The sequence below is a fragment of the Vanessa cardui genome, chromosome 1, assembly GCF_905220365.1.
Source record: "Vanessa cardui chromosome 1, ilVanCard2.1, whole genome shotgun sequence".
NCBI classification, from domain to species: Eukaryota; Metazoa; Arthropoda; class Insecta; order Lepidoptera; family Nymphalidae; genus Vanessa; species Vanessa cardui.
In genome coordinates this window covers 2,551,036-2,577,906 of record NC_061123.1, presented here as the reverse complement: position 1 = coordinate 2,577,906, position 26,871 = coordinate 2,551,036, and the positions used below count along the sequence as shown (strand labels likewise).

General features: G+C 35.2%; 4 protein-coding genes across 4 annotated transcripts in view; 2 read left to right on the top strand and 2 right to left on the bottom strand.

Moving 5' to 3' along the window:
• The window catches only part of LOC124529936 (oxysterol-binding protein-related protein 1), a 37,322-nt gene extending 28,090 nt beyond the window's left edge, over positions 1-9,232 (bottom strand). The window contains exons 1-10 of the mRNA XM_047103952.1: positions 8,901-9,232; positions 8,305-8,465; positions 7,720-7,917; positions 7,209-7,353; positions 6,361-6,506; positions 4,645-4,854; positions 3,386-3,506; positions 2,641-2,780; positions 948-1,058; positions 108-200 (exon numbers count right to left, since the gene is read on the bottom strand). Of these exons, the coding sequence (XP_046959908.1) occupies positions 108-200; positions 948-1,058; positions 2,641-2,780; positions 3,386-3,506; positions 4,645-4,854; positions 6,361-6,506; positions 7,209-7,353; positions 7,720-7,917; positions 8,305-8,465; positions 8,901-9,042 (1,467 nt within the window). The 5' untranslated portion in view covers positions 9,043-9,232. The remainder of the gene's footprint in view (positions 1-107; positions 201-947; positions 1,059-2,640; positions 2,781-3,385; positions 3,507-4,644; positions 4,855-6,360; positions 6,507-7,208; positions 7,354-7,719; positions 7,918-8,304; positions 8,466-8,900) is intronic.
• Positions 9,233-9,390: 158 nt separating this feature from the next.
• LOC124529930 (zinc finger protein 2-like) lies at positions 9,391-11,222 on the top strand. Its single transcript, XM_047103876.1, has 2 exons — positions 9,391-10,654; positions 10,866-11,222. Exons 1-2 carry the CDS (start codon positions 9,603-9,605, stop codon positions 11,176-11,178), a joined length of 1,365 nt encoding a protein of 454 aa, XP_046959832.1. The 5' UTR covers positions 9,391-9,602; the 3' UTR covers positions 11,179-11,222.
• A 630-nt stretch (positions 11,223-11,852) lies between these two features.
• On the bottom strand, positions 11,853-14,590 carry LOC124530599 (17-beta-hydroxysteroid dehydrogenase 13-like). Its single transcript, XM_047104832.1, has 6 exons — positions 14,342-14,590; positions 14,073-14,210; positions 13,357-13,545; positions 13,136-13,265; positions 12,799-12,975; positions 11,853-12,036 (listed from the first exon to the last, which is right to left on the bottom strand). The coding sequence occupies exons 1-6, from the start codon at positions 14,573-14,575 to the stop codon at positions 11,891-11,893; spliced, it is 1,014 nt and encodes a 337-aa protein (XP_046960788.1). The 5' UTR covers positions 14,576-14,590; the 3' UTR covers positions 11,853-11,890.
• A 434-nt stretch (positions 14,591-15,024) lies between these two features.
• Positions 15,025-25,878, top strand: LOC124530786. Its single transcript, XM_047105072.1, has 17 exons — positions 15,025-15,168; positions 15,495-15,722; positions 16,326-16,487; positions 17,026-17,250; positions 17,695-17,895; positions 18,400-18,559; positions 18,638-18,787; positions 19,230-19,357; positions 19,964-20,065; positions 20,381-20,502; positions 22,886-23,015; positions 23,119-23,266; positions 23,832-23,940; positions 24,049-24,099; positions 24,169-24,316; positions 24,942-25,112; positions 25,513-25,878. The coding sequence occupies exons 1-17, from the start codon at positions 15,025-15,027 to the stop codon at positions 25,708-25,710; spliced, it is 2,577 nt and encodes an 858-aa protein (XP_046961028.1). The 3' UTR covers positions 25,711-25,878.
• The last annotated feature ends 993 nt before the right edge of the window (positions 25,879-26,871 follow it).

Below are 26,871 nucleotides of genomic sequence, written 5' to 3'. Positions count from 1 at the left end.
GCGCACTCGGCGTCCAGGGCTCCGGGGTGACACCCCCCCCCCCACTTTCCATCACGTGGGGGAAGCGCGTAAAGCGTTTTTCCAGCGAGAAAAAAAAAAGCGCTGACCTTGGTGAGCTCCTCGGCGACGGACATCTCGAGCGCGTGGTGCGTGCGCGCCAGCGCCGCCAGCGCCTCCTCCAGCACGCGGTTGCGCTCGATCTGCGAGACGAACGTATTGCTATATACATACATTGTTTTTATTTTTTATTAAGTAATTTGGACCGGTAAACTGTTTATCGGCACGACAGACCTGACATTATTGTTCCCTGTGTACGTTTATGTTACGTTTTGTACTAGTTAATCTTTGCTTACGATTCATAAATATCTTCATGTTGAATTTAAAGCTACAAAGAGAAACAATAATGCTACCTCATGGGGATAAACAATCTTTTGCACTAATTATTCTCCTTATCTGTGACGATGGTGAAAACGATTATTCCTCGGAAACAAGTCTGGTAAATAAATTTGAACTGATCCCCCATTTAAGAGAAACATGCCAATTTAATGCTCCTTAAAGTCCTTAGAACAACATGAGGACTGGAGGCTCCTAGGAATTATTTAACAAATGAATTCGATTAGCCGTTTTCATTGGCGTGATTTTTTTTTTTTATGTTATAGGTTGGCGGGCGAGCATATGGGCCACCTGATGGTAAGTGGTCACCATCACCCATAGACAATGACGCTGTAAGAAATATTAACTATTCCTTACATCGTCAATGTGCCACCAACCTTGGGAACTAAGATGTTATGTCCCTTGTGCCTGTAGTTACACTGGCTCACTCACCCTTCAGACCGGAACACAACAATACTGAGTACTGTTATTTGGCGGTAGAATAACTGATGAGTGGGTGGTACCTACCCAGACGGGCTTGCACAAAGCCCTACCACCAAGAATTTAGCGCGTACCTCCCGTGCGAGCGCGTGCGCGTCGCGGTCGCGCGCCTGCGCCACAAGCGCGGCGCAGTGACGCAGCGCCGCCAGTGCTGCCTGCCCCGACCCGCACGCGTGCTGGAAGCGCTGCCCAAACACACAAGGGCTATGGGAATCAATTACCTACTGAACTGCACTCTTTTACAATTGTTTCAAATACTTAGGTGCTGTAGAGGATGTATACCACATTTTATTGGAGTGTGTTCGTAGCGAACCCCTCCTAGCACAACTAACAGATAGATCGATGGGAATATGTAACATTTATCTTGCTAATCCTACTTCTGAAGACCTTACACAAGATGGGAGGACGACATAAAAAAAGATCGCAGGGACAAGCTGGTTAATAACAGCAAAGAATAGAGATGAATGGAACGCCTTGGAGGAGGCCTTCACCTGAGAGGGGTCCATGCAAAAACAAGTTTTTCAAGAAGAAACACTTTATCTATAAATTCAAAAATTAGATATTTAAAAAAAAAAACAAATTCGATATTGTTACTACTTAAATATTCAAAACCTTATTTTTATATAACTTTAAAAAAATAAATAAAACTGTATAACGTAATATCTAAATTTATGCATGGAATAAAAGGCTTTTTTATTTTTTATTTTTATTTTATTTTATTTATAATAAATGTTTTGTGAAATCTACCAGAGCAACATAGTCACCTAAGTGACTCAGCTCTTAAAATGAGAATAAAAAAAAAAAAAATACTTAGGTGGTGTCAATCAAATATATAAATAAATATAAATATGAGACATCACATACATTACTCTGATTCCAATGTAAGTAGCTAAAGCACTTGTGTTATGGAAAATCAGAAGTAACGACGTTACCACAAACACCCAGACCCAAGGCGACATAGAAAACAAATGATAACCTACATTGACTCGGCTGGGAATCGAACCCAGGACCTTAGAGTGGCGTACCCATGAAAACCGGTGTACGCACCACTCGACCACGAAGATATAAAATAAAAGATATAATATAACCTGCCGTCCCATCGGATTATGAGAGTGAGGTAGTAGAAATAGGGCTTGTGCTTGTTGCACACGCTTGTGCACTATCATATTTTAAGCATGGTCTGATATCCTTGAGATAGACGGAAGTGATTTGTATAACATTTGAAGTTGTCACCACAGTACAATTCTATAAGTATAGTACGACACAACTTAGATGTCGCATCGGCAAAATTCGTAAAACCGATCACATCCGAATTGAGTACGCTATCCCAAATTATCAATATTTATTTCTCATGCGAATATGATCTTTACACAAACGTAATAACTTGTAACATCATATGACCTAATATATTCGTCAATTTGACGCGTCGATTTACATGCACTTGTTTTCTCTGACGTGTGAATCTATAGCGACGAATAGCGTCGAATGGCGCGATAGGGAGCTATTTCTATTGGTTGTGTAAATCGGCAGTAATCGGTTTTATTTTCATTCCATTGCATTTTCCGATGCTACATCTAATTTGTGTCATACTATAAGTTCATGAAAAGCATATTTGGAGATGTCGTCGGTGCGAGGCGTTAGAGGTGTTGGAGGCGTTGGAGGCGTTGGAGGCGTTGGAGGCTTAGAGGCGTTGGAGGCGTTGGAGGCTTAGAGGCGTTGGAGGCGTTGGAGGCGTTGGAGGCGTTGGAGGCTTAGAGGCGCACGCACCATGCAGGCGGAGTGGTGCAGCGAGTTGCCGACGGTGACGCTGCGGTCGAGCGCGGCCACGATGGCGCCGCACTCGCGCAGCTGCGTGTCCAGCAGCGCCAGGCTGTTGGTGGCCGTCGTCAGCGCGTCCTGCATCGAGCCTGCGACACGGACCCTTCTTAGTAAAACATCGACAGAACTCCCAAGTTTGAAAAATAACGTATCTGTTCTAAGAGACTACTACTACTTCTACTTGGTGGTAGGGCTTTGTGCGAGCCCGTCTGGGTAGGTACCACCCACTCATCAGTTATTCTACCGCCAAATAACAGTAGTCAGTATTGTTGTGTTCCGGTTTGAAGGGTGAGTGAGCCAGTGTAACTACAGGCACAAGGGACATAACATCTTAGTTCCCAAGGTTAGTGGCGCAGTGACGATGTAAGGAATAGTTAATATTTCTCACAGCGTCATTGTCTATGGGTGATGGTGACCACTTACCATCAGGTGGCCCATATGCTCGTCCGCCATCCTATACCATAAAAAAGAGGTTCTATTAAAAACCATTTTTAAATTAATGAACGAAAATACCTTCAAAATTTTAACTATAACTAAGTTATATATTTAAGATGACACTTCTGGTTTTGATTTCGGTCAATGTTTGAGAAAGGGTGCACCCTGCATATTGCAATATCTTCTAGGCATATTTTTCACAATTACTTAGTATCGGAATACAGTAAGAGAAGAGTTTATGTCACAGCGGATTACTTACCCAGCGGCTTGCACTCGTCTTCCAAGTCCTCAGTGGCCTCTTTCGCGGTGTCGGGTCCGGCGCCGGCCCACAGGTAGTGACCGGAATACGCGATGTGTTCTTTTAGCGCTGTTATCCATGACTAGAAACAAATAATCATATTTAATTCATATTTTATAATGTGAAAATATACAGTCAATCAAACACAGGATTGAGGAAGGACCAATAAACAACTATGACCTTGAAATACTATAATAATTAATCTGTGGTATTAGTAATGGATGTATGAAATGAAAATGGCGCTTTTTATAGGAGCAGTTGTTAAACTATGGAATAACAATTAAAGTTGGACCTTATTTGTAATAGCGCTTCTTAATAAAGATGAATTAATCAAGGACTATTTCTAGTATATAGTTAATATAGCAGACCTATAAGCAAAATTTATGGTAATAGTAAATCTGAGGTTCGTTTGAGTGTAAGATTTCTATAGTTAAAATAGCGATAAATATGTCCAATAAGGGCTGCAGCACAAAAGTGGTCCAAGTTTGATTTTTATGTTTTTTCGTCGTATCATTAACGGATAGTGTCTCATGTAAATTTATGGTGGGGGACGCCATGGAACCCCGTAAGAACCCTATACTTTTTTTGGAAGTCGGTAAATATTTCGAATCAGGGCTGCAGCCCTGGTCCAAAATTTTATTTTATATTTATTATCAGGAGTTAGGCAAAAAAAGTAGCCTATGTATTTTCTTGGACTTCACCTTGCTTCACATCATATTTCATCAAAAATTCGGTTTCATCAAGTTTGGTTGCGAAAGAGCGACAGACAGAAAGACAGACAAAGTTACATTTATAATATTAGTACAGATAATAACAAGAAAGACAATACGTTACTCGTAGTGATCATTAACGTTATTTCAAGCAACTGTGTATAGTACGACACAAGTTAGATGTAGCATCTGAAAATACAATGGAATGAAAATAAAACCGATTACTGCCGATTTACACAACCAATAGAAATAGCTCCCTATCGCGCCATTCGACGCTATTGGTCGCTATAGATTCTCGCGTCAGAGAAAGCAAGTGCATGTAAATCGTTAATCGACGCGTCAAATTGACGAATATATTGGGTCATATGATATTGCAAGTTATTACGTTTGTGTAAAGATCATATTCGCATGAGAAATAAATATTGATAATTTGGGATAGCGTACTCAACTCGGATGTGATCGGTTTTACGAATTTTGCCGATGCGACATCTAAGTTGTGTCGTACTATACCTGTCTACAAGCGGAGATATTCCCTCCCTGCGGCACAGCGAGGCGATGGTTGTCTCCGTCGCTGAAGGCGATCACGATGAGTGCGGGTTCGGTGTCCGGCGCTGTGAACTTCGCGCCGTCCAAGTACTTGCGGTCCCGCCAGCGACCGCCCTCTCGAGCCGCTTCTGCTCTTGATCCGTAGTAGAGGAGAACTCCACGCTGGAGGACAGCCTGAGGGACAATTACTTTATATTTGATACTTGGACTTAGATTCGGTACTAAAGACCGGTTACTACTACACAGAAACTACATTAGAAAAGTAATAGTTTTGTTGGCATCAATTATGACGTTTACTTTTTTATTTTATTGAAACACTAGCAAATCCATACATTTACCCTACTTTCCGTGACAATATTTTACTTTTGCAAAGTCCCAAGCGTGATCTATCGGTATTTGTTTGTTTGCATAACCGCAAAGTGTAAGTACTCGTTCAGTGTATATTATAGCATAGCAAATGGAAAACATATAATCGACGTTTTTCAAATAAATAAATTAGCGATTAGTGATATGTGCTTTTTATTTTAGCAAAGGGACCATTGAAGTTTAATGAGCAAGTCAAATTACAGTGTCACTTCTTACGTTGCCAATATGAATGGGCAAAAACTTACTGTCAGGAGCATTTGATCGTCTGCTTTCCTAGAATAGGTTGAAAAATTAGCAAATTATTAGTCACACGGCACTTGCATATGGCCATGCGTCACCGAACTTAATCTGTACTCTGTAAATATTTAAACGTTTCATTCTATCAAAGAAAAAAGAAGGCGAAGCATGAAAATTATTTTGATAGTCTTAATAAGTCTCCAGGTTTGGGTCTATTTTATTTAATATTATTCATATATTTTTAGAACTATAAGTAGGAAGTAGGTTAACCTCTAAAACAATTATCTTTAATTTAAAATAACAATCAATCTACCACAATAGAAAAACATTTAACACAAATAACCATCAATAATCACATTACACCGTAATAATTACATTCGCCATCTCAATGTGTCAACCACGAAACTCCCGCCTTTTTTTTTTTTAAAGGAAAGTTGTTTGACTTGACTCAAATGTTGCTTGTTTATTCCAACAATATATATATATATATATATACATTGAACGACATTGAGAATGTCGTCTTACAATAATATACTAATTTCGCAATATTAACATTAAGTATTTTGCAACCGTTCAATCTCCATCGGGTCTTCTCCATCACACGTGACATTGGCGAAATAATCTGTGTCCTCTTTGCACATATAAAATCCATAATTAAAAAAAAAAAGTATTTTGCAGCAAATGAAGTTTGAAGGTCGGAAAGTTCATCGTACGAAGGCGAGTCCTGACAGATTTTTTTGTTTTTTTTGTTTTTTTGTTTTTATGGAATAGGTTGGCGGACGAGCATATGGGCCACCTGATGGTAAGTGGTCACCATCACCCATAGACCATGACGCTGTAAGAAATATTAACTATTCCTTACATCGTCAATGCGCCACCAACCTTGGGAACTAAGATGTTATGTCCCTTGTGCCTGTAGTTACACTGGCTCACCCACCCTTCAAACCGGAACACAACAATACTGAGTACTGTTATTTGGCGGTAGAATAACTGATGAGTGGGTGGTACCTACCCAGACGGGCTTGCACAAAGCCCTACCACCAAGTGAAAAGTATAAAGTGGAGAGCGAGTACTGACCCACACGGCGCGCCAGCCGAGGAAGCGCGAGCGCTTGAGCAGCGGGCCCTCGAAGCGCGCCGCCGTGCGCTGCAGGCGCTGCACGGGCCGCACGCTCAGCACCTCGCGCATGTCGCCGTCGCGCGCCAGCTCGATCGCCAGCTGACCTGCGCCCGCGCACACGTCAGTAGCCAAGTAACGACCACAACCAGTGGTACACAATTACACACTACATAACGCTACAGTTGTAGCTTTTTGATATAAATATGATAGACTTCCAAACGCGCAAATTTCCTCTCGATTTGAGATTATTACTTATGTACAGTCACAGTAAGAAAACCATCGTCAGTTTTCAAATTCATTCCTTTATCGAGTCTTAAACTCTTAGTACCTTTTGAAACTAAGCAGATCAGAATCACATATTGCATTGTATGATTTGATATACAATGCAATATGTGATTCTGAATCGGTAAAGCAGATTATCGCTAATGCTGAGTACTCGAAAATAGATTCGAGATCGAACCTTTTCTACCCCGACTGTGGTGTACTTTCCTTTATGTTTATGTATGAATTTAAACCGGTGATTTTTGATTACAACTCGAAATATATCGCCAAGCTTTCACTGTCCAAAGGTTTTGTTTCAATAGCGATATTCAAAACGCTTTCAAAAGTTTACTACATATCCATAATACCTTATTTATTCATATATTCAAGATCTCAAACAATAATATCTTTACTCATGTTGTTTCAATAGACTATGTATATTAAACGCCAGTTCTGTTACCTGAACTTGGCTGACACGCTACCGCGTGTCTAGATGATCTTTTTATCAATACAGATAAGTTATATATGAATGGATGTGGTCAGACCGTTGTTGTTCCGCAGCGTGGTGTCGACACCATTCTGCAGTAGCAGCACGGCGACGCGCGCGTGCCCGCGGTAGGCGGCGCAGTGCAGGCACGTGTTCCCTTGCGCGTCCACGCAGTTTATATTCGGGGGACTCGATCCACTTAACTATAAAAGCACAATACTTTTTTTTTCCAATCTTTTAATGATATATAAAGGCATTCACTCTAAAGCCAAGTAACTTTAACATTTTAAAAATTAATTCGATTAAAAACTTTTCTATTCATTCAAAATCAAAATAAACTTTATTCAAGTGAGCTTTTACAAGCACTTTTGAATCGTCATTTAACAATTAAATGAAGCTACCACTTAATTGGTAATCTTGAAAACATTTATTCATGTGTTAACTGTAAATAAACTTTATTATTAGGAATTAATTCAAGCTTTACTTGAATTTTTAAAATGCTTCTGTAAACCATACTATGTTTAGATATGCCCTTTTATACATATGTGAATATCTTCATCAATACTGACCAACTCTTGTACTTCTTCAATCCGTCCCTCCCTAGCAGCTGTCAATAGTTTCCTCTCCCTGTCTCTCCTCTCTGCGAGGCCAGCTGCCTCCAATAATCTCTGTACATCCTGGGTTTTGCACACATCTGCTGCTGTCCGACCTTCCCCATTCATTATATTTACATCTGCCTTGTAATTCAGGAGTAGAATCACTAACTCCTATAAATAAAATGAAATTTTTGTAAATTATAAAAATAGTCGAGGTAGCCTAGTTGCTAGAAAACTTTAATCTTAACTGAAGTACCACTGTTTGGCTGTAAAATATTTGTTGAGTGGGTGGTACCAGACCAAACAATCAAAGTCCTACAACCAAATTTTCTAAACATAATCCTCAAAAAAGACAGACAGACCATTACTTCCAGTTAAATTTGTTTTAATAAAATATTTTTATTGATTTATATATTTTTTTTTATTAATTTAAACAATACTCAATCACTTAGAAATTACATTGACAAAATATATACACCAAGGTTTGCTTATTTCGACCATTCCGAACAATTGATTTAACATACAATGGTAAATAGTTTACACTTGATTAAACCTAACCTCGTTCCCAATAAACGATGCCTTGTGCAAAGCAGTGTCACCAGTGTCGTTGACCTCATCTACATCCACTCCAGCATCCAGCAGTACTTCCACCACATCCGCATGGCCAAAATATGTAGCTAAGTGGAGAGGGGTCCAACCTAAATTGGTTTTGTTTTTACCTATAAATGAGTAAATGATTATAATTTTTAACTCAAATACTACACAAATGCTGTACATAGTCAATTTTAAAGAAGTAGAACATTATTACTATTATTAAAAAAAAACTTTCAGCCAGGACTTTTTTTTTTCTAAGGTTTCAAGTGTCTCATTGAAAAGAAAAATAACAAGGCCTTATTGTATATGAAACCCTACAAACAGGATATATAAATTAAATTTTATAACTATTTTTAAATATTTATTATTCAAAATTGATTGTATAAATCTAACTGATTTTAATTCCTAATATTATGGTAGCCTATAACTATTATTGAAGCTTAGTCATTCTAAAGAAAATATTATATTTATTTCTATAATATTGCAATGATAAATAATCGTAAACGAGTTAAATATTAACAATATTTTTTTGGGTGGCGTATTTAAGGTTTCAAAATTACCTTTGCAGTTTATATCCAATCTTAATTTTCCTTCCTTGTTAGCTTCTAAAAGAGCTTTTACTACAGATAACTCTCCGTGCCTAGCAGAATACAGGAGAGATTCTTCGGCCTCCAAACCAGGATTTTCTTCTTTCGTAGACATATCCAACAAACTTTGTAAACAAAACAGTATTTAATATCTCACTGCATTAAGCGAACTCTATTCGAGATATTTTATCCCTTCAGTCACATCAGATTAGTGGTTTTGTGCAATGACCTGGTATGTGTGTAACCAACTAACCGACTTAAATATTAAATCACGCGAAATATATAACTAGCTTTTGCGCAAAATATAAAATTGAAACTGTGAAATGTCAAATTTTGTTTCAAGCTCTGACAGTAAATTGTAGTGTCTGGAAATAACTGAAACGTTTTTGATTTTAATTTGAGAATCGATCCAGATATGCTTTATTATAGATATATATTACGACACACATCATTTTGGATAGTAGGTATATATTATTATTTATAAAATATTACTACATAATATCACTTTGATAATTATTGTTTTCAGTTGTTGTAATGGAAATTAACGGACGATAGGACGATCTTGAGATGTCAGACGTCAAATGTATTTCAAATTCAAATTGTAAACACTAGGCCATTTAAATAAGTTATATTTATTATTTTCTCGGACGTATAAGTAATAATATTTACTTTACTATGAATGATAACATAGAAAACTGTTGCCGTATTTGCTTAGATACGGAATCCAGGCATGTTTCAATAGTAGAAGACCAGACAATTTTTTTACACATCAAATCATGCCTACCAATCAACGTAGCTGTTAACGATCACTTGCCTAAGTTAATTTGCGAAACCTGCGTATCACAGTTGAACGAATTTTACAATTTTCAACTAAACGCCCGATGTTCACAAGATTGGTTGGAATCTTCTCTTCAAGAAAAAAGTAAAAAATCAACAGAGAACAAAATTCAAATTCAACCACTTCCAGACTCAGAATATAATTCCGATTCCCTCCTAGAATTCCTCAATAACACAGCAAACATTGAGGAATATCTCAATAACTTGGGTAAGGAGGACATACCATCTATAGTCAATATGTTGGATAGAACTGAGGGCTCCGAAACAGTGAAACCTGTAAATAATAAGTTAACTAAAATACCGAGTCCTAAGAAAAAAGAATCACTCAGTAAGCCCATTAATATGGACATTGATGTATTAGACTCTGACATAGAAATTGTTAAAGAATTATTATCAAAAGAAATAGAACCAAGCAAACAAATAAAAAATATAGACAAATCTTTCTCTTGTTTTGCATGTAAAGCTAAATTGGATAGCATACAAAAACTGTCCCATCATTTAAGCATCTGTGATAATGCTTTAAGAACTTGTGTCCACTGTAACGTTTTGTTCGACTCAAAACAGAAGATGCGACAGCATGCGCTCACACACAGTGTCGTCACACCTTTGACTTGTAATTGTGGGAAACAGTTTGAAACGAGAGAAAAACTTATAGCTCATTGTAAAAAGTGTGAAATTGATCACATCGCTTCAATGGGTTTTGTTTATTCTTGCAAGCAATGCGGGGAGACCTTCAGTGAAAGATTCCAACTGTACAAGCATGCCAAGGAACATGTATTGAAGTCAGAAGAGCGAGTCTGTGACATTTGTGGACATACATTCACTGGTGATGAAGCATTGTCTAATCATAGAAAAGAACAACATGATAATCCTGATAATATCTTATACAGGTGTCTTTTATCTATCTTTTTTTTCTATATAACAACAACTATCTGTGAAACTTTACTTTTATGATTATTAAACTAAAAAATCATCATAAAGATCAATGTAAGATTCGAGGAAATCTATTTACAAATAGTTACGTTTTACTTGAAAAATAATCTGTTAAACCATAAACAATTTTATCTATTTCTGATTACAAAAATTTCAATTTTGTTCTAGATGTAAAGTCTGCAGCTTCACATCACAAGACCGCAAAACTATATATAGTCATGTTCAAAAGCATACAGAAATCAAAGTCCCTCAGAGACACCTGTGCGAATCATGTGGAAGGAGCTTTGCGTCACATGCAACTCTTCAACGGCATTCATTACAACATGCTCCAAAATGTCACAAGTGCCATATATGTCACAGAGGATTTTCAGATATAAAGGCAAGAGATCAACATGCCATAGAGCACATCGAAATGGCAATGTGTGACAAATGTGGTCAGTCTGTTAACAATTATGAACTAAGCAAGCATAGGTGCACCTAGCATTAATTGCTGCTACTATTATGTTATTACTATTGTTCTGAAAAAAATCATATATATTTCACTAGCTTTTTTGTTTAATTAATTTATCTCTAAGTGTTGTCTACTATTTAATAATTCTTTACTATCAGATTATATAGATTGCTCAATTTATAAAAAGAGAGAGAGTGAGATATTAGAACGAATTGATTCCTAATCAAAGCACTAACTTTAATTAGTGTTTTTGTTTTTATTTTGTGTTGATAAAAATTTGTTAATAATCAAAAGTGTGGATCAGTGTGGAAGTTTAATAAAATTCTCCTCAAACAGAGAGGTTACCTTAGTTCAACAGCAGAACATTTAAAGATCATGTTAGATGTTATTTTGATTGTTTATTATAATTATTAATAGTTAGTCAATATATACATTGTCATATACAGATAAGTCTGATAAAAATTAAGGAATATCTATGCAAATGTCTTTAATTTTTTTCTTTTTTAAACTACTAATTTCAATATGTTTACTTCAGTAAAGTTAATAACTATTAATAATATATTTTATTATATGCAATTTATGCTAAACTTCTCAACGATTAGAAGAACAACAAAATCGCAAAATCAAAGAAATTAAGTACTTTCAGTAATTATTAATGACAACATATTATATAAGAAAAACACATATGAAATAAAACATTAAACTACTAACAGTATATAATATATAATTAATTGAGTTTTTCTTAGCAAAAACAGAACCAGCCTCTATGGCCAAAATTAAAGAAGTCCGTGAAAATGATTCTTATTCTGTACGGCATAAAGTTGAAGAGGTCAGTCAAAAACTTCATCAATGTAGGTACACAAATGCATTTTTTGTTTTTTCTTACTCCTGAAAAGAAACGATGCATTAAATAAAATCAACAACCAAATGCCAATAGCGATTTCACGCGAGAAAGACTCGTCCCGTTAAGTACCCCATGTCCTTTTCTATTCAAAGTGTTTGACAAAAATCATAAATAAATAAATAAATATGAGACAACATCACATACATTACTCTGATCCCAATGTTAGCAGCTAAAGCACTTGTGTTATGGAAAATCAGAAATAATGACGGTACCACAAGCACCCAGACTCAAGAAAACATAGAAAACTAATGATAATCTACATTGACTAGAAAACCGGTGTACACACCACCCGACCACGGAGGTCGTCGTTTTTTTTATGATAATCAGATGAGCAATAGAAATCATACCAAAAGAAATCTTAAACTCATGTTTACAATATTAATTAGGATGCTTATTTCTGATCATTTAAAAACGAATTCGTTATTTCAATCAATAAAAATTATATCGGACACAATATTTCTCCAAAATTCTTGTAACTCATACTCATAACAGACCCACTCAGATGTCACTCTGTGGTTTGTAGTTCCAAAATGGATGTACTAATTTTGATTTTTTTTTTTGCTTTGAGTAATTAATCGATCTTGTCCTTGGCTTTGACGGAGAGATGTCGCTATTCGCTATCGTTGTCATTAGCGTCACTAAAAAAATCCTGATTGGTGGTAGAATATAAAATGAGCGGATGCTTGCCCAGACTGACTTGCAAAAAGGCCAACCCTTTTGTTTGACACTAAACATTACATAGGTACCTGCTATTATAATCCTCGCCGCTTCTTTAGCTGATGTTTCTGAGTACCACGACACAAAGCGATGGGACGGTGTCGGATAAAGACCAGTGGAAACAGTTCCTAAGTAAACTGAAGTGGTATAGACGTCCTTTGTCCATGTGTCTAGGCGGAGTTCCTCACTTAAGGAATCCATGAAACCTTTTTTGTATTAAAATATTAAAAGAAAGATAAAAATAGGAAAAGTATGATTATAACTCTTGGATTTTATAATGGTGGTAGAAGTAAGATTATAAAATTGTTTTCTTATTATAATATATATATATACTTTCTTTTAATGAAACTCAAATGACCATGCTACCTCTTAATCCGGATTTGGCAGCACAATAAGGCACCATGTCAACAAAGGGCATAAGACCTGCACTAGAGTTGATAGCAACAATGTGCCCATGCCGTCGATCCAACATGCTTGGTAAAAACGCCTGAATTACCTACAAGATATTTTGGAAAACGACAAAACTTTAGACTTATCAGAGACATGTCTAAACCCTTCATGGGTTACTGTAATAGAAAATGGGTTACCCAAATATGCCCCAGCAAATTAACTTCGATTAGCTTTGCAACATATTCTGGACTAAGACGCACTAGTGGGGCAAACGTCAGCTCCCCAGCGTTGCTGACAACCATAGTTACATCTACAAGTCGTCGAATGCTATATGCCGTTGACGTCACTTGCTCACGTACTGTGACATCTACTGTGTAGCCAAAGCACTAGAACCACAAAAATAAATATTTCGGCATAATTATCTAATATGAAAATGTGGACATTGCTTAATCATAAACATCTGCAAACATTAAATTTGATATAGAGTATGCTAGAGGCAGAGTTACATTCGGGTCCTACGGTTTTTTTAAAATAGAAATGGTGAATATATTTAGCACGAGTAATGTCAATGACCTGCAGCCTATACTTGTTTCATCTTTACATATTTGGTGCCAGGCTCGTATTTTGAGAATAAGGTGCCGATGCTTATTCCACAACCTTGTGTAGTGAATTTTCGTTCTACACATTTCCTTATGTGTTCAATGTTTTCCTCCACTGTCGATCACGAGATGAATTAACGCAAATTAAACAATTTGTTATGAAGTTAAATTAATATTGATGAAAAAAGTGAATTTTGCAATCTTCGGTCAACATTCACGTGTTCTAACCATATGAGCAACACATTCGAATGTAAACATAATATAAAAATCATAAGCCCAACAGTTGTCTTCAATATAATGATAATTAAACTAACATCTCCATCTTTTTTTCTAATCTCGTCGACGACAGCATTATTTCTTCGGGCGTCTTTGTCCCAACACACGACTGTTGCCCCGAGCTCAGCGAACTGAATCGCAAGCTCCCTGCCTATACCGGAACCTGCACCTGTTACCTAGAAGTGTATTCAATATCACGATATAATATTCTTGTCTTACCTTACCATAAAAATGACAGAAAATAAGAACTTAGCTCTAATTCTTCAATCATGATGGTTATCACAATTTTTCAATATCAGTTACCTACCAATATAGTTTCTCCATGCAAAGTTTTCATACTTTCAGGAATAAGGGTTCGTGCAACAGCCATAATACAAGTGCAAAATAACTTCAGAACCAGGACGAAGATATCAAGGGCCCAACGTGGCACTGCTGCTAACTTTCCACTTCCAAACCAAGGCAGTATCCATATTTCTTGCAACTTCCTAAACTTCCTAGCTAACGAACCAATGATACGTAAAAATATATTCCGCCTATGCATTAAGTTAACATAAATCTATACTAAAAGTCTCAAAACGAACGTTTGTATTAATTGTAAAACATTGATCAAATATTATGGAATCGCTGGATCTGACATTGATTACAAGTAAGACATTGTCTAATTTAAAAAAAGAATTTAACTCAAACAAACTTAACAGTTAATACATTTAACGTTGTATGAATTTGGAATGTCTATTAAAGTATAAAATAAGTACATATCTCTAAAATATCTAAAATTATTACAAAATATCCTGAAAATAATAGGACTAATTTGAGAAAAAATGAGAATATGACAATTGGCTTGATCAAAAAAAAATAAATAATGACAGTTCAAATATGTGTGATGTTTGTATAACGTCATACACGTCTATTATACTCGTAACCGTTAATTAGAGGAACGTTTGCGTAATATATATATTATAGAATTTATCTTATAGCTTCATCTCGATAATGGCTAAACCTTTGCAAAAAGAAAGAGAAAATAGATCAGCAGAGAAAAAGGATTATAGCTTCCACCCATATAACTTAACACCAGAAAGCGCTCATACTGCAATATTGCTTTTAGAATCAACTGAGTCTGAAATACTCTGCCAGGTAATACAATATTAAATTTGTCGCAACGCTCTCAGCAAAACGACAACACGGTTCTACGGTAAAAACATAATATACAAACAATTAATAAAGAATAATAATTTAATGCGTAATTTTCCTAAATAACTAATGATGGTAATACAAGTATGTAAAAAGAATTTTCGAAAACTATATAAAACCTTTTTGCTTTTAGCAAGCAAAAAGGTTTTATATTAATTTCTTAAGATTCGCCGTTCGATTTATTTTATTTTAGATTAAAATATTTACAACTAACTTGGTATCATTTTATGTTCGCGTATCAATATTTTTATGTGTAATATAAATTTCAGACACTTCGAGCAATAACGAAGTTCGCTGCTCAAGAGATTCAAAATCGCTACGTATTGTACAACTTGAACGCTATAAAATTCATTTTACCTCATATCGAACATCCCGAATTGAATATAAAACGGTTTGCTCTCAAAGCACTGGCGCAGCTATGCCAGTTACCCCAGGGACCCGAGCAAGTGCTCTTCAATCCGCAGAATCTAAGGAAAATAGCTTTCATGCTAGCGAAGGTAAACAAATATGCTATACTATTACATAAAGCTGAAGAGATTTTTTTTGCAAGCCCTAATAATCCCATATGGTATATCCCCATATCACATTCAAAAAAATAATGTAGCGTACATCGATTATTTGTTTAGAAAGGTACACAACGCAACGCTACAGTCATAGGGGCGAACCAATAAAACCAGGCCTCTCTTAACCCAGGGTGCAAGGAGTCCAAAAAAATCGGTTGACTTATATGAACGTTGCATACGTAATTTGATTTTTATTACCAAACTTTTATTTGGTGATAAAATCGGATATTTAATATTATCTAAATATTAATGTTCACATCGAAATATATTTTACTAGCGACACGCCCCGTCTTTATGTATCGACATATCAAGTATCCGTGCGAATATTACGATTTATATTAGGAGCTAATTGCACAAAATTGTTATAAATTGCCTATGTGTTATTCTGGTGTATATATGTATTACTGTAAAATTTCATCCAAATCCGTTCAGTAGCTTTTTTCATCCTCAAAAACTTTCGCGTTTATAATATAAGTAGAGTTTCCATAACCATTTTTCATTACAAGATTACCAATTATTGCTGTTATTATTCATCAGATGGAAGACATATTTGTGCTCGAGTTTGCGTCTCTCGTGCTGTCAGAATTGACCAGAGAACCCCTTGGCTGTGAGCAACTAGTTTCGGCAAATATTCTCAACAGTTTGTGTTCGCGTATGAAAAACAGTCTCGATCCCGACGTCCAGAAAAACTGTCTTCAGGTTAAAAATATACACGTGTATTGGAAACTTAACATTCACTTTTATTTGATAGCACCATAGTGATTACCATCAATTACAAATGAGTGCTGTAAGAAATTTTAAACATCACTTTCAACGCAATCAACCTTAAGATGTTATGTCCCTTGTGCCAATGGTACGTACCTAGACAGACTTGCAAAAAGGCCTACCACTGAGGACGATCAATAATCTTGTTATAGTAGAAAAGCTTCAAGACACACGATAACTATATAGTTATCGTGTGTCTTGAAGCTTTTCTAAGACAGAAAATAATCCTAATAATATTATTAGGATTATTTTCTGTTACATGTACGTAGTTTGGCAGTATTCATGTAAATAACATCTATATCTAAAAAAAATGGCGTGAAGAGCTACAGTAGAACAATTCAAGTCAGTATAATGTAACCATGAGCTATAAAGCCTTTGTAAATACTAATTACACTTAAAACGGTCACTTTTTAGATGTTAATTTTCCGAATATGTTGATTTGCATAGTCAAAAGTGAATGATGTATTTTTAGACATTAAGCAATCTCCTTGAAGACCCGATGTGTGCTTCAGAAGTGACGAAGAATCAGCAATTCAGTTGGCCGTCTTTGCTAGCGCTTATGCAGAGCAAGTACCTGGCCATACAGCACGCGGCTTTGAAAACTGTAGACCAGCTGATATGTAGATACAAGGACCAAGTAGTCCAAAAAACTTTTCGGGCGTCAACGGGAGTGTTGGATCTTTGTGATATTTTGGAAGTATGTGAAAGTAAATTTTATTTTTAATATAATTGTTCATATATTAGAACAGCCTGGAAGGTTTGTGCACATTATTTTCCCAGTTAATGTTATTATACAATTCTACTTAAGTAAAGAAATTATGCTTAACACAGATAATGGAATGAATTGCCGAACTAATCTTACATATTCATTAATCATTAAGTTTATGAAGCTAAACATCAATAGCCAAATACCTTACATTTAAAACTAAGGCTTTCAAGCCGAACGTATAGCTGGAAAATCATCTAGAATCTATAATATAATAAATATTCCTAATTCTGTCCATAAATGTTGTTTATGGACATTTGACATGGACGCTACTGTATTGCAATAATTATTATAACCCAAAAAAAAATATTTTATAGATCTTATTTAAGCACTCATACAGACGGTATTTAAAATGTATATTTCCTAATTAATCAGTCATATGAATTCCGTGACGTCCACACTCAAGTTCTTGGAGTTTTGCGGAACTACGCCGAGACCGAAGAAAATGCAACTCATCTTTACCAGTCGGGCTGTATGCTGCGCCTGCTTGCATATCTCGAAATGGCTTTACCAGCTATGAAACCACATTGTCTCGCAGTTCTTGCTAAGATGTCCTTCACATCCAATGGAAGAGATGTTAGTTTAATGATTTCTAAATCAATACTTCATTTAACAGCTAATACTCGTATCATGTGTGATGAATTAAGTATAAAATACATAAATTATACGTACGCTAAAAACCAAGACGCCTATTTGAAAATACATTTCAGCAGAGTGATTAATTAGCTTTGTACTGATTTCTTGCGAATGAATAAACATATTTAATAATAAATATAAAATTAAAGGGCATTAAAAGCTTCCAAAGGCATTTAATAGAGAGTTTTATAGATTTAAGTGTACCTCCATTGTAGACATATGAAAGTAAATATTTCCATCCATTACAAGTCTCGAGAGTCTAGACACAAAATAACTCGATCTTATAAAATGCCCGTATGACTCATAAATATGTCGTTAAAATTGTGTTTAATATGGATAATATTGTTTTCTCGTAGGTAAACAATATATGGATTACGTCAGTTATTTGTAATCCAATTGAAAATAAGTCCCAATTATTCGATTATTTTTCTTTGTTGTTCCCAGGCTCTTTATCAAACGGGTACAGACCTGGTGTTCTGCCATCAACTGCTCAGTTCGAATGTGGAGCTCCTATCTGACGCAGCTATGGGCGTGGCGAATATGACAAAGCTGCTGCCGGCCGCTGTTCGCATGTCCGATACAAACATAATTGAAGCGCTATGTGGTAGCGTGTGCATATTATATCAAACAAATAATATGAATTCGTTTATTTAACTTTTATGTAAAACGTTTCATGTTTCAGCAATTTTGAGTGATGATGCAGCCGTTTGGTTTTACATACGAATGAACGCTCTTCGGGCTTTGGGGGAATTATGCCGGATTATTCCAAAAGCGGCGTTTAGTGTCATCGAACCAAAAACTTTTTCATCTTTACGGAATATAAATAAAAAATGTAATTCCGTTAATTTATTTATTACATTTTTGGGTTCAAACTAAATTGATAGATATATTATCGATTTTCCTTGTTATCGTTTATTATGTATGATGCTATCTATCACATATGTACGCTAAGATCAGAGAAGATATCAGTTTTAAAATCATTTTAATTATTGAAGATATATAAACTCTTCATTGAATATTAAGTAGTTTGTATGAGGCATTTTATATTAGAAGCATGCATAGCCAATATACTTCTTTGAAATAAAAAAAAAATATACAAACCGTAACAATATTTGCGCAAACATTTATTTTGTGAGCGCGTTTCGTGTGCACAGTTAGTTAATCCTAAAGGTAATACTTACAGCCAGAGGTTAAATAATTATCGTGAAATAAGTCCATATTAATTGTTGCGTTATTTTATATTGAAGTCATTATTTTATTTATTATGCTAATAGACAAAGATACTCCCATTGAAGCCCAACGGTTAGCCGTGCAATGTTACATAAACCTCCAGAACTACCACGTAAGCACAGCCGCTATGCTGAATGGGGAATTCATGCAAGAATTGGTTAATATTTTGCAGGTATGAACATCACTTATTAGAATAGAAAATTCAAAACGCATGTGCACTTAATTGTGATGGCTAACCGTTGTGTATTTAAACATGAAACATTAAAATATTTGTAAAGAGTTGACTCATTCACTTACGAAGGCGAGTTCCACGTAATAATTTTATCGGTGTTATTTAGTATTGATCGACGTTCATGGTTTATAAGCTGTCTTAGTTTGCATGTACGAGTAACACATGAGAAAAGATAACTACTTAACTTTTTATAAGTTTTCTGTGGAGACGTAATGTGACACGAATGATCGCCTTCGGGAGGACTAGATATATCGGATTATTTTGTCAGTTGAGTTTGTTTGGGCATGGATTTCCATATCCGAAACATGGAAAGAAGTATCTGCGTCGTTGTCAGAAAAAAAAATATGTTCCTAATCAGGAATCAAAATGTTTAGCTCTGAGCTGAATAAAGCAACTTATAATTAATATGAATCAATTTAAGTCATACATTACCCATATATCTTTCGCAATTTTGCTGAGTTCAGATATCCTGTACGAAAATTGACAAATATTAAATTCAAGATTTTTATTTTTGTACGCATATAAACTTATCTCGTTTTCCTTTAGCGTATCGACATTAGGCTAAAAATAATGACTTGCGCCGTATTAAGTGGACTCATGAAAGATGAAATTGCAAAGGATTTGTTTACGTCGAAGGAAGGTGAAGAGGTAACACAATTATTAAATATTTACATATTTTGAAAATCACTAGATTAACGCCATCTTTATCCGGCTACCGTAGTTCCGTAAGAAATATTACAAGTCCTTTTCTGCATTAATTTTAATAATCTTATCATTTAAAATAGAAGTCTAAGCACTGGTTTCCGTTTTTCTTACCTTTAAAAATGAATCACTGGCATACAAACTTTGACCCTTTTTACCTCGCCTTAGAGAGAGAGGGTATAGGTATATTCCAAAAATCCGTCTTTTTGGTTGTCTTATATAAGAATCATAATATATATAATAAGTAAATGTTATTTATAGGTTGTGTCGAATAACCTACGAATAGAACACATAGGTCTTCGCACAGCTCTGTGCACGCTTATCTGTGCGAGTATTACCGATGACGGTGCTGACGTTTATCTCGAATTGGGCACTATACATTAGTAAGATCACTTTTCTTATAAAATATTAATTATACTTACTACGTTAATGGGTGAATTTCCCAGGCACAAAAATTACGTGGCATCAATGAAATCGGTACTATAAAACATGGTTATAATGTTCTAACATTTTTTTCTGGTTAGGTGAAATAGTAACCTATGTGTAGCACTAAATATGAAGTTAATAGGATTAATAGAAGCTCCAAAAAAAAAAGTTACACCTCAAAATCTTTCATTGCCGTGTTTGTCCACACATTACCTCGATGTGTATTATACGTCATTGATAAAAATCTATTGGTTATTTATATTAAAACCAAGTTTTAATTGATACGTGAACAGTTTAACTATTGTTACGGAATACATTTATTCATATATTTAAACAATACAAAGAATGGTTAATAAAAATACATTTGTCCTAGAACTACCTTTCATCACCGTGTCCTAAATATATTTAAGAATATTGTTTTATCTAAGGACTTGCGTCCACCACCCCTGTGCGCTAAACGTTGCATGATAGTTTCGCTCGGTGCTCCACGTGGAAGCAAGTGCATACGTGCCTACGTTTTCGCGCCATAAAGGTAAGTATTCGATTTTTATGTTACTGGACATTTTTTCTATCATCGCCGTGGATAGACCTAACTTCTATTTGAATAAGTTTGTCCTCTTGATTAGGCATTCGATAGAATACCATTTGTCTTATGTTTATTTGTGACGTGTTAATTACTCTGAGTAATTAATAGTTTTTTGGCTACTTGATGTTTTTGCCTTGATTTTCATCGCCGTGCTCTCATTGCCATGGTTTCCGTGGCCAAAATTTGCTATGGCAATGAAAAAAAGACATGGTGATGAAACGAAATTTCATTGCCATGCCTTTTAAAACAATTTAGTTTCATTGCCATGAGCAGTTGTTTCATTTCCGTGACTTATGTTTTCATCGCCACGGTATGGTTAAGGAAAGAAACAATCTGTAGTGTACATTCAACTACAAAAATATATCTCCACGTTAACCTTACGAAATTATATACATTTGGACACAATAGACACTCAAACATACGCACACACAATCGCGCACACACTCACTCACACACACACGCACAAACTTACAGTCATACACACATATATTAGAGTCTCATTATAAACATAATAATGGGTTGCTTATTTTTAGAAAACCAAGATGCCTAAACCGAAACTATCGGAAGAGAAGAGAAAGGAAAGAAGAAGATTGGCCGAACAAAAGCGACGTGAAAAATTAAGAAGCGACCCTGTTTTACGAGAGGAGTATTTAAAAAAAGAAGATGAATAGGCTATTTTGATTTGTGATGTGCAAAAATATATCTTTGTGATCTAAGTTAATATTGAAGTATAGATAATAATAATGAGACGAGTGAATTTGAAAGGCTGATATTCCTGTTAACAGTGCTATACTGTTAGTGTTAATTACATGTAAGTGTTAATTAGAAAGGCTGATTGTATTCTATAATAAGATTTCTTTATTGGAAAACGATGAACATACCAAGTTCACACCCTTTTGTATGGTTTATCTTTCTTGCTACACTACACATATCTATCATATCTGAAAACGAACCGTAGACAAATGTGTAATCTTGTTGAATCCAATACTGTAAGTCTGTAATATAATATTTAATAGAGAAAAGGTAAAAAATATTATGTTGATAATAAGGCTGTGATTAGGTAGGCCCTACGATTTGTCCAGACTTGATTAAATCATAATAAATAATTGTTTATTCGCGAATTGTAAAATTATGTTGTGTTAAGTATATATTGTTAGCAATACCTATTGCATACTTTAGAAAAGTTTATTTTTATTTGTTAATTTCTGTTCTGTTAATTTTTGTGTGAAAGAACTTAAAATAAATGATTGTGTTGCTTTGATTCTATAAAAATTTTCTTTAATTTTACTCCTATGCAAGAAGATTATTGAGAAGAGGGTAAAAAGAGTGCATGTGTATGTGTATGCCTTTCCCTCTCAGAGACATGGATGTGTCCATCCCAGGTAAGTATTAAATACATATAAAAATGTCATGTGTTATTGGATTTTTTCATTACCGTGGATTTATTCGATCATTCCCGTGGCACAGTTCTTTCATTGCCGTGGACACATGTTTCATTGCCATGCAGCCATGTTTCATCGCCGTGGCACGAGATTTTTCATCTTGTATATCTAGTTAGTTTTTTAAGCTATCTGCTAGATATTAAGCAAGAATACATATATTATCAAAAACTTGAATAAACACTATTTTTTCTTGTTCTAAAGTTGCAGAATAAAAAATCCACGGAAATGAAGATTTTATTGGACCTGTTGAAATTCACCCTAATGTTTAGAATTACTTTCATTTCATGATTGTTTTGTTCCAAATATTTGTAGTATGGTAGAAAACAAGAAAGCGAGATACGTTGTCAGCGCATGGGAACCGGCATTGGAATCAATTTTCCGACATCACCCATCCGCCAAGTTGGCGTACACGGGTCGTCTTGATATCAATGACTTTACTAAGGTATTTTGCATACTGAGAATATTTAATATTTAATTGATATACTCAACATTTGCATATTGTTCTACGCAGTTATATAAATAATAATAAGGAATACGTATTCCAGGATGGATTCTACGTACAGAAACATTTGGGCAATATGTTCCCGACCATACAGTCGCTTTCAAACCTTCATCCTCCTCATCGCGATCCCGTTTTCTTCTGCATGTTTCAGCAGCCTTACGAAACATCTGCCATGGATATGAGATCGCAGCGTGAGTAACACTTTGCTCCACAGCTTCATATTAAGCTCAACAAGAACCGCGTCCAAGTAATGTTCTGGCAATATCTCCTCAACTCCAAAAAATATGTTTATGAGATCTTCTGGCGCACCTGACCTCTCTAGATCACTATCAGTGAGGGCCACAAACTCGCGGCTCTTAGGTATTTTGCTCCCTCTGGGCCTGTCGACTCATTCTAGGATTGACTATTATAAATATTAATTGTACTATTAACCCAAAAGGCTAAGTTGTGGGCTTAATATTTATTTATTTAAGAAAGTTGGAGAGTTTGTACACATAGAAAATTTTTTGATATCTTCAATTAGACATACATGTCAAACTGTATGGTATGCATATTCAAAATTTAATTCAGGGATGCTTTCCCTGAATTAAATTTTGATTATGCATTTTAAGAAATAACGTAATTATTATGAAATCATTCAGAAAAATCAATGCTGTCCTGTGTCATCAAGTTTGATTTTTCGTATAATTATTTATTTTACTATTTGAATAACACCTATACCCTCTTTCTACCTAAAATTATTGTAAACTTTATCAGAATCAAAGCTGACGGTTTCACCATCGAGTCGTATGCACTTTCCTGTAATGCCCGATGATCCGAATCTTCGGAATTATTTGTTGCGTTTGCGAATTTGGTTCGGCGATCCGTAAGTCCTGTTATTTATTTAATTTAATTGGTTGTTGTATTTTAATGTAATAAAGTATTTTATATACTTCATTATATAATACTAAGTGTTATGATATTTACCTTTTAGTGCAAAATCACTGCATTACTTCGAAATCGAAGATGCACATTATGAAGTGAGGTAAGATCTTGAAATAATCTTGATACAGGACAATACATCTATAACATTATATGACGTCATATTTAACAGATATCGAGATAAATGTGATGAAGTTTCATCTTCCCTAAAACAAAGAGCCCAATTGCTGGGCGAGTTTGTGGCGCAGCAAATGAGTGGGTTGACTCAGGAACGTGACTGTTCTATGCCCAGTGTCAACTTGCATTTAGTGGACTTAATGGTAATAATATAAGAAGGATTTTATCGTATCTAGCAAATAAACACTAATCTGTTCGCGTATAAAATATCGCATTGCTAAGAATTCTAGATTTAAACCAAATTTAATGAAAATTATGCTAGTAGTTTTTGTTTATCTATGTGACGTTATTGAGCAAAACTTTATTTTTTTTTTTCTTATTAATACAAGTTGGTTAGGGTACAAACTACGCTGCTAATATATACACAAATATAGAAGTGCTTGGTGTTGAAGAAGAAGAAGTTGGTGGAAATCTTGTAAAAGGATTTACATTGTTTTATAGTTATTCTATCGTGAATGTAGTTTTATAAGACTTGTGGTTTAGGTATTTCTCTTAACTAACAATTCGGTATGTGGTCTGTTATGGTTTTGTAATTTACCAATATTATGACTACTATGACTATGAAAGTAACACTGACTGTAGCTACTACTACTACTAACCGCGACAAATCTGGTATGAAGCAAGCTTGTACCCTAACGAGCTTGTGCTACCTTATTATGCCTATCACCTGACGATAAATCCTTACAATGCGAGTGAAGCCGAACGCTACAACTAGCTTAGGATCATTTATAATGTTCCAATAAGTACTAATCATTAATTTGTTTCTAGCAAGCGTTAAAGTCATGTGTGATCGGTATCGGGTTCGTCCGATGCGGAGGTCAGCTGGAGCGAGCGCTGTTGTACAAAGTGTTGGCGGACCGCGCGGGTCTCCCGTGCGCTTTGTACCGTGCGTGCAGCGCACATGCGTGGTGCGAAGTGGCGGTGCCAGAGTTGGATTCAGTATGTATACCTCTTATAACAAATTGTCCGCTTCTGTTATTCATTCGTTCATTATATCTAAAGGTTCTTCTCAACTAAATAATTGAACATTAACGCAATTATCTTAGAATATGAAAAATTGTCGAAAAATTGACGTTCCTACTTCTTACGATATGAAATGAGTAACTGTTGCCATTAATATTTGTAGTTGCTTAATAATTGCTTCTTTAATTATTTATGTTACATTTCTAATGGTCAGATCAACTATTTCCTGGTGTCCAAATAGTATATTTATCCTAAAAAAATTTACTTACCCACCTATACTAGGCTATTCAAGTTAAAGAAATGTAATACCTACCTTATATTAACTAAAATGAAACTTAATGCTAACTCTATATTATTCCAGAAGGAAGAATACAAGGACAATGAGAACTATCCCGCTGGACTTCTCAGAGCGAACTACGTGGTCGATCTAATGGAACATCCGGGGAAGCTTTTACCTCGCCAGTCGCCCGAGGCCAGACGCGTGTGCGGAGCCGAATGTTCGCCGTACACTACGCGTGAAAAACACCCGGAATGTGATTGTGCCCTTAGAAAACGAGAAATGAAATGTAATTAATTCTAGTGCTGCTGTTATAGTACGATCAGGAAACTGTATTCTACTATGCAGACGGTTTATTAATTATTATATACTTAATAAACCGGTTATTATAATGTAGTATTAAACGTGTATGAGTAAAGATCAGGCACTGACATTGTTATTTTAATAAAAACTCCTTAAAATTGATATTTTCTTCAATTCCTTCAAGTCAGCGTCATGCTGCTTACAACCATTCATGCAGATGCCGTATGAGACTATTCCTAATTTTCTTCTTCTGGATCTTAATGGGATGAGTGTGTTACTTCTTATGACGCTCGCACAAAAAGGCAAGAATACAATAAGCTGCCATTTTGTATTTTCTAAGAACAGTTGAGCGCATATGTCAGTACGGCATAAATTAGATATAGCATCAGTAAATTCAATAAAACCGATTACTGCCGATATATATAATATAAATAGCTCCCTATCGCGCCATTCGAGGCTATTCGTCGCTATAGATTCTTGCGTCAATGACGTGTCAAATTGACGAATATATTGGGTCATATGATATACAAGTTATTACGTTTGTGTAGAGATCATGTTCACCCAAGAAATAAATATTGCTAATTTGTGATAGCGATACTTAATTCGGATGTGATCGGTTTTACGAATTTTGCCGATGCTAAATCTAAGTTATGTCGTACTGTACGCGTTTTAAGATGTTCATTCTATATGGAGACAAGTGTGATATTTGTTTGTGTGTTCTTGGAATGCGTGTTTGATCAAAGATGATCAATGGAGGAGTATGTAAAAGATTTTTCTTCACATTGGAATGTAGGTAATTTCAAGGGAAAGGAATAAAAGACAATTTTCATTAAAACATTTTATTTCTTATTGATATAAACACTGGCAGTAATTTACGTTTTAAAATAAAAAAAATGTACATTCAACGAGGTATAATAAATACTTTCATTTGTTAAGTAATTTAGGCACCAAAAGGCACTTATTTCATCATGGACGGACGGACGATCACAAACATTTACACTTAAAACTATAATTGCCTCGACAATTTACAATTACTAAAATTTCACTTGATTGATTAAATCATACGTCGACTGTACTGAAAATATTACATATTATGTACCGTTAAAATAGTTTATAAAGAAAACATATCAAAAATAATTATAAAAATAAAATAGT

Excerpts from the sequence above, each read along its gene's own strand:
- LOC124530599 (XM_047104832.1), bottom strand. The coding sequence starts at position 14,575 with ATGCATAGGCGGAATATATTTTTACGTATCATTGGTTCGTTAGCTAGG. Across the intron at positions 12,976-13,135 it reads TGCCAAATCCGGATTAAGAG|GTTTCATGGATTCCTTAAGT; the intron begins GTAGCATGGTCA and ends AATACAAAAAAG. Across the intron at positions 12,037-12,798 it reads GGCGAGGATTATAATAGCAG|GAGTAAGAAAAAACAAAAAA; the intron begins GTACCTATGTAA and ends GTTTCTTTTCAG.
- LOC124530786 (XM_047105072.1), top strand. The coding sequence starts at position 15,025 with ATGGCTAAACCTTTGCAAAAAGAAAGAGAAAATAGATCAGCAGAGAAA. Across the intron at positions 15,169-15,494 it reads AGTCTGAAATACTCTGCCAG|ACACTTCGAGCAATAACGAA; the intron begins GTAATACAATAT and ends TATAAATTTCAG. Across the intron at positions 17,251-17,694 it reads ATCTTTGTGATATTTTGGAA|TCATATGAATTCCGTGACGT; the intron begins GTATGTGAAAGT and ends CTAATTAATCAG.
- LOC124529930 (XM_047103876.1), top strand. The coding sequence starts at position 9,603 with ATGAATGATAACATAGAAAACTGTTGCCGTATTTGCTTAGATACGGAA. Across the intron at positions 10,655-10,865 it reads CCTGATAATATCTTATACAG|ATGTAAAGTCTGCAGCTTCA; the intron begins GTGTCTTTTATC and ends ATTTTGTTCTAG.